At 50.3% G+C, this 7266-nt stretch overlaps 2 protein-coding genes across 2 annotated transcripts in view; both read right to left on the bottom strand.

Annotated features, from left to right (window-relative positions):
- LOC106725585 (interleukin-32-like) overlaps positions 1–3625 on the bottom strand; it is a 9981-nt gene extending 6356 nt beyond the window's left edge. Inside the window, exon 1 of the mRNA XM_014537181.1 lies at positions 3185–3625. Within this exon, the coding sequence (XP_014392667.1) occupies positions 3185–3199 (15 nt within the window). The 5' untranslated portion in view covers positions 3200–3625. The remainder of the gene's footprint in view (positions 1–3184) is intronic.
- Positions 3626–5184: 1559 nt separating this feature from the next.
- MMP25 (matrix metallopeptidase 25) overlaps positions 5185–7266 on the bottom strand; it is a 32170-nt gene continuing 30088 nt past the window's right edge. The window contains exon 11 of the mRNA XM_014537183.1: positions 5185–5552. The gene's annotated coding sequence lies outside the window, so the exon portion shown is untranslated. The remainder of the gene's footprint in view (positions 5553–7266) is intronic.

Here is a 7266-nt window from a genome sequence, read left to right as displayed (position 1 = left end):
TCTGTGATTTTGCTGTGTTAGGTTGAAATTTTGGAATTCTCGGGTAGATTTAAAGGTATTTGTGGCTTTTCTTGTCTGACTGGGACTTGTCCTGTATCTGGAGGAATGGCTTCTAGACGGTATTCATTGTCTCTGGGACTTCCGGGATGGAAGTCAAAACTCGGACTGGCTAAAGGTTCGAGTCTAGCCTGTCTTTTTTAAAAAAGATAGGAGAGAAGCGTTCCTAGGCAGTTTTCTACTGCCTCTGTTCAGGGACTTGTTCTGTATCTCTGCACAACTGAAACTGATTTGGTGGTATTCTGTGGTGTAAATGCGGAGCATGCCGGTGTAAAAGTGTTTTTATGTTTGTTTGTTTCTGTTTTGTTTTTTTAAAAAAACACCCTTCTAAACCTCTCTCGAGTTTCCATGGTGATTCAAAGTTTTTAATGGGGAATGTTATCTGTCATTATTGTTTAAATATGTGTCTTTGTTGTTTGTTTAAAATTGTTTAGCTAGTGAAATTTCTGTTTGTGTCTCTTTAAAAAATATGAATGTATTGCCAATCTGAGGAATGTTAATTATTTACATGTCACCTAAAAATTAAGGCTAAGAGTTCTAACTAACTGAAAAGTATGGCTTTGGTGTAATGGAGGAAGGTAAAGAGAAAAGTTGAAAGAAAGTTGAATGGATGACAGGCCAGTAAGCTGGGACAAGTAGAATAGGGAAACTGAGCAGAAATCCTGTCTTCCCTAAATCCTTAAATCCTGTCTTCCCTAAATCAAGGACATTGGAGCCATCTTGTAAATCCTGTCTTCCCTAAACCAAGGACACTTGGGAGTAAATGATTTGTATTTGCCTCCCTAAACAGAGGTTAAATAGTTTATGTCAATGTACTCAGGGAGACTGATAGAAATCTGATTAGTGTCATTTGCTGTCCACACCCAAGGACAAATGAAGTTAGAAAATCAGCCTTATTTTGATTAGTTCTTTTATTCAGGTATTTTTTAAAGAGGAGGCAACCCAGTCCCTCCCTGCAACATGGGTAATAGCTCCTCCTCAAACTCTACTGTCTTAGAATGTATGTTAAAGAATTTAAAAAAGGGGTTGGTTGGGGACTATGGAGTAAAACTATTCCCCTGGGAGTTAAAAAGAATGTGTGAAATAGACTGGCCATCTTTTGGAGTAGGATGGCCACCAGAGGGCACATTGGATGTCCCCGCGATCAGGAATGTTCACAGAATTATCACAGGAGACCCAGGTCATCCCGACCAGTTCCCTTATATTGACCAGTGGCTAGAAATAGCAGAGCTTAAGCTGCTTTGGATCCGGTTTTGTGTATATAAGGGAAAAGGGCAGGACCCTCAGAAGGGGAATAAGCCTCCTATTCTGCAGGAACTCCCTGAGGAAGCCCTGCCAGTTCTACCACCTCCATACATGCCTCAAGCAGTACCCAGTGGCCCTTTGCCTAGCCAGGGAAGCCTAGATACACCACCTCCTTCCGTCTCCCCACAACTGGACTCTCCAGAGCCAGTTGGATGATATTTGCGCTCAGCTGATCGGGGACCCAAACCACTCCTGGCTTTCCAGATGCCTTTCCAAGAAATGCAGGGTCCTCATATAATTGGAGAAAACAGGACCCCACAAGAGGGGGGATTGGTCTTTTACTATCAGCCTTTCACTATGACCGATGTCTTAAATTGGAAGCATCACACTCCCACTTATTTTGACAAACCTCAAGCCAATCTGTCAGACCCAGAAGCCCACTTGGGTCGATTGCAAGCAACTCCTTCTCTTGCTCTTTAACACTGAGGAGTGCATGAGAATAATAACTACTTGCTTAGAAACTCTCTACCCAAATATGCTAGACCAGGTAGTCCACAAGAAAACCCAATCAAGCCAGATTTTTGTTAGCTATACTTATCAGCCTGTGGCATGATACGACTCTACTACCAAATGCACGTGTGTGGGGGGTGGGGATTGTATTGGACCGAAAAAATAATAATAGGACCTGTCACGGCCAATGTGCAGCTAACTAATGTTGCTCCTATTTGTTTCAACAGTACGCAGGGCCAACATCCAACAGGTCACCTCCCAGATGAAACTATGCAACTCTACCTCCAAGGCTGAAAACACCACCTACCCCTGGTACCCCCTGCAGGAACATTCTATGCGTGTGGGACCACTGCTTACCTCTGCCTGCCTGCAACCAGAAGAACTCCCTACAAACCCCTCTGAGAGGGAGAAGCTGGTTGCTAACCCCTTGGCCATCGTCCCTTTCCAGAAGGAAGTAGCTAAGAGCAGTCGTCACCCCCCCCCCCCCCCCCCCCCCCCCCCACCCCCCCCCCTCCCCCCCCCCCCCCAACGTGATTTGTTGTCTCTCTCCGAAGACGGGGCGGAGGGGGGGGGAAATGAGGAGGAAACTGGTCTTGCAAGGTGTATCAAGCCATAAAAACTGAACAATGCACTGCCCTGGGGGGTGGGAGGGGAGGTCATTATCGCTGGCCCCAGGACAGATAATCAGATATGGCCTGGGGACCCCCAACACCTGGGGGCCTTCCTGTAAGCCCAAGAAAGGAGGCGGAACCATATCTGCAAGACAAAGACCCCAGAAGGTTATAAAAAGTGAAGCCCTCTGCGCATTACTTCACTCTGATTTGGAAATTATTCCCGGAGTCCACTAGTGTTAATAAACGGGGTCCCTCCCTTTCTCTAGGAAGCGTGCTTAGTATTTCCTTGGTCTTCGGCCACACTATAAGACTCATTGTTTCTCAATCACACACATATACACACACACACACACACACACACAACACACAACCCTCTTCTCATACACACAGAGTTGCCCCCATAATTTCTCTCCCAGACATGAGTTTTGGCCCCACAATCAGAACCTGCTACATGAAGTGAAAGGCTGAGCACAAAATGAAATTGTGCGGCCTTTGTCAAGAATTATTCAGAATTTTAGTTTGGTGCCAGGATAGCATTCAACCAACCAGGCTCATGGCCATCACAATGACCATACAGGTCACATTCTCATGACACCCTCCTTCTAGGGGTCTCCCAATGGCCCAGGAGAATGGAACAGAGCTGGGTGCATGTAGAGATCAGCTAGGGTGGGGCTGCACTGATGGGAGAGGGGAACAAACACACAGTGGGAAATGGGACTCCAGGGCCTACTGTCCCCTCATCATTTGCTCTCACTCACCTTGGCGAAGCCCATGGTTGCTCAGGGTTCAGAGGGCTGTGGCTTGATGGCGAGGAACAGGTATGAGAAGTGTTTCAGAGGAGCAGCCTCTTCTCCAGAATCCCTTTGGTTGCAGCTCATTTAAGGCCTCCACTGAGCCAATCACCTTCTTCCACATCCTTCCAACACAGAGCTAGCAGAGTTCCTAAGGTTTCTGCACCAGAAGGTCAGCTGATTTCAGAGCAGCAGAGGAGGGCCTGGGGGGTAGGAGAGGTGGGGGAAGGTGACCTGCCCTAGAGAATAAAGTAGGGCTGACTGACAGTGTGGAGTGGGGGGAGGGGATGAGACAAAAATAGAGACGGAGGAAAGACAGGAAGGGGGAGGCAAAGGACTCTGGGAAGGGAGGGCACATCCCTAAACTCTGAGGGTGGCTCCTCCACTCTCTGAACCAGGGAATCTCTGAGACCAGGAATGGGTCTCCTCCTCAGCCCCTCATCAGCCTGAGACTGAGGAGGGGCAGAGGGAAAGGGCAGATTTCAAAAGCAGGTTGGAGCATTTCTCAGAGCTTCCAGAATCAAGAGCTTCCCACTGGGGAGTCAAGGTGCAGGGGAATGTCGGGAATGTCCACCAGGTCCCTCGAACAGAGTGCACCCCAGCTTCAGAGTCCAGAGGTTCGATAGCAGTGACAGGCTCAGGACATGGCAAGACCTGCAAGACCCCTGAGGTGGCTTTGTCACACATAGCTTTGCTCACCTCTCAGCTCTTCCCTAACACCCAACTCTGGGCCAAAGCCCCACACAGCTCAGCACAGCCACTGTCTGCCCTCTGTATTAGTGACCCAGGGCTGCCAGAACAATGCACCACAGACTGGGTGGCCAAACAACACAAACTGATTTCCTCACAGTTCTGGGGGCTAGACGTCTAAATCAAGCTGTTGGCAGAGTTGGTTCCTTCTGAAGCTGCAAGGGAAGGCTCCTAGGTTTGTAGATGCCGTCTTCATGTTCACATGGCATTCTCCCTGTATCCATGCCTGGCTACTAACTTCCCACTTTTATGAGGACACTGGTTCTATTGGATTAGGGCCTACCCTAGTGACCTCATTTAACCTGATTCCTTTTATAAAGACCCTGTCTCCTAGTAAGGTGATATTTTGAAGTACCGGGGGTTAGGGCTTCATCATACGACTTTGTGGAGGGACACAATTCAACCCCTAAGATCCTCAAAGAGAACCTGGCCCCTGAGAGGCCACTCATGAGCCCCATAAGGACAGACCTATACATCGCACTTCCTTAGTGAAAGTCTCACTTGGGTTAGCTGGACCTCAGCTGACATCTCCCTGTCCCTTAAAAACCCATTCAATTGTCTGAAACCCCCTTCCACACCTAGGAAGTCCAGATCCTTCCCTGAGCTGTCTTTGAATTCCAGGGTGGGAGAGAAGGGAGCTGCTTCTGCTTCAGGTACAAGTATTACTACTGGGCTTTGTCTCCAGAAGCCTGGCTCCCTGACCCCCCATAACACTCCACTCCTCCATGACTGTCTCACAAAAGCCACCATCTGAAGACATTTTGTGTTTTATTGTGCATTGTACCACTTTAAAAAAAATGTTTTTATTGATTTTTTTTTTGAGAGAGAGAGGAAGAGGGAAAGAGAGATAGAAACATTGATGAGAGAAATACATCACGGCTCATTATATAGAGTTCAGGGTGCTTTCCTTGTAGAGAGAGTCAGATTGGCTGCCTCCTGCACACCTCCCACCAGAGATTGAGCCTGCAACCAGGGCATGTGCCCTGACCAAAAAGCTACCTCTTTTTTTAAAATATATTTTTATTGATTTCAGAGAGGAAGGGAGAGGGAGACATAGAAACATCAGTGATGAGAGAGAATCACTGATTGGCTGCCTCCTGCATGCCCCCTACCCGGGATCAAGCCCACAACCCGGGCATGTGTCCTTGACCACAATCAAATCCAGAACTCTTCAGTCCGCAGGCTGACGCTCTATCCACTGAGCCAAACCAACCTGATAAGCTTTTACAATACAAATTTCCCCCTCCTTGTACTTAAAAAGGATCCTGACAGAGCCTCAGATGGCTTAGAGTTCTCAGGTCATGGACAGGTCAAACATGTGCCTGGCTGTTGTCTTCACACTGGTCTGCTTGCCTTGATAAACAGCAGGCACTGTCTGTACTCACTGGGACTGGAGCCCACAGCCTCAGCTCCAGGTGGCACTGTGGATCATGAGGCTGGACAGCAGCCCAAGAAAAGGCCACTAAGTGACTCCAGCCATGGGGGTGACCCCTATCAACTGTGGCCATCAGCTTGGCTCTGTAGGCGACATGAAAAGTTGGCTCCTGGGAGAACATGGCAGAGACACAGAAAACCACAAGACAGCCTCCTGGCCCATCAGGCCATCCCACCCCCACCCCAGCTTGTTCAAATGCAGACTTCTGGCCCCATCCCAAGTGAAGACTCAGGGTGAGGGCATGGGATTTGCATTTTTAAGTTCCCTGGGTGATTCTGATGTGGAATGTTCCAGAAGCACAGTTCCAGGGGCACTGATTTAGATCCTGAATTCTGGGGAGAGTGGGAAATGAATGAAATGGCCCAGGTTTCACCCACTCATCAGCCAGGAGTGCTGAGGAAGCAGCGACCCCAGGTGAAGAGATTGCTTCATCTACTGTCTATGGTCAGCACTGAGCAGACAGGAGCGAGGGAGTTCTCTTTGAACAGCGGTTCTCAACCTGTGTGTCTCGACACCTTTGGGGGTCGAAAGACCCTTTCACAGGGGTCGCCTAAGAACATCGGAAAACACATATATAATTACATATTGTTTTCGTGATTAATCACTATGCTTTAATTATGTTCAATTTGTAACAATGAAAATACATCCTGCATATCAGATATTTACATTATGATTCATAATAGAAGCAAAATTACAGTTATGAAGTAGCAATAAAAATAATTTTATGGTTGGGGGGCACCACGAGATGAGGAACTGTATTAAAGGGTCGCAGCATTAGGAAGGTTGAGAACCACTGTCCTTGAGGGAACTGCAGACACTCGGGGTGGAGGCAAAAAGAGGTTTTTAAAGATGGGGAGGGTGTCCTATTGAATGGGACAGTTCTGCATTCAGGGTGGTGACCAGCAAGGATGTCCAGGGGCCAGATTGTGGAAAGTCATCCTTGTGGTCATTGGTGCCACCCAGAACGGGCAGCACTGGTGCCCAGGGGTGGTCTCAGGACTGGGTCCCAGTTCCCCACCCATGTGGTGTTGACTGGGACCTGGTGGAAGCCGAACAGGGTGAGAGACACTTCTGGAAAAGTGGGGGGAGGGGGGACGTGCTGGGGCTCAGTCTCCCGATCAGGCCTGTCCTCTAAAGACCCATGCACCTGAGCCGCTGTTGCCAGGCAGGGCTTGCGCTGCAAGGAGTCAGCAGGCTGTGTTCTGAGAAAAGCCAGCCATTCCGGGAAATGCACATCCTGGGGGCCAAAGCAGGTGGAGGCGGGTTTGGGGGAGGGGAGGCTGAGCACTTCCTGTGTTCGGTCCAGGGCCAGCCTTCGTGTCCCACCCACCCCACCCCCTACCCCCAGGGCTTAGCTCCACCCACCTTGCTGGGCCCGCCCTGGGAACAGAGGATGGGGCCGGGCAGCGATCACCACCCCCGACAGGCCATCACCACCCCGGACAGGCCGGTGGTGGGAGAACCGGCTCCCGCCTGACCCCCTCAGCGGGAGGTGATGTCCCCCACCAGCAGGGGCAGAAGGAGCAGCAGGAGGGTCACCCACGACGAAGACGAGGACAAGCGCCCAGCGGCCTGGTTGATCTCGCAATGACAATTGCAGGGTTCGGGCTTGAGAGTCGCTTTGGGGGGTCTGGGGTAGCGAGGGCCAGCGCTGGGGGCCGGGCAGTCCAGCCACTGGGGGCCCATGGGCTGCGGGGAGTCCGGATCGGCCTTGACGCTGCCCTTGGGAAAGCGCCAGTAGTGGGCGCCCTTGAAGAAGTAGGTGGCACCTGCAAGGTGGGCGGAGAGCTGCAGGGCTGGTGCCGGCTGCCCCCGCCCCGCCCACCCGAGGACTCCTCGGCACCCCCAGGCCCACCTCCAGCCC

This window comes from Myotis brandtii, unplaced genomic scaffold, assembly GCF_000412655.1.
Source record: "Myotis brandtii unplaced genomic scaffold, ASM41265v1 scaffold1738, whole genome shotgun sequence".
Taxonomy (NCBI): Eukaryota; Metazoa; Chordata; class Mammalia; order Chiroptera; family Vespertilionidae; genus Myotis; species Myotis brandtii.
This window is presented reverse-complemented; position numbering and strand designations above follow the sequence as displayed.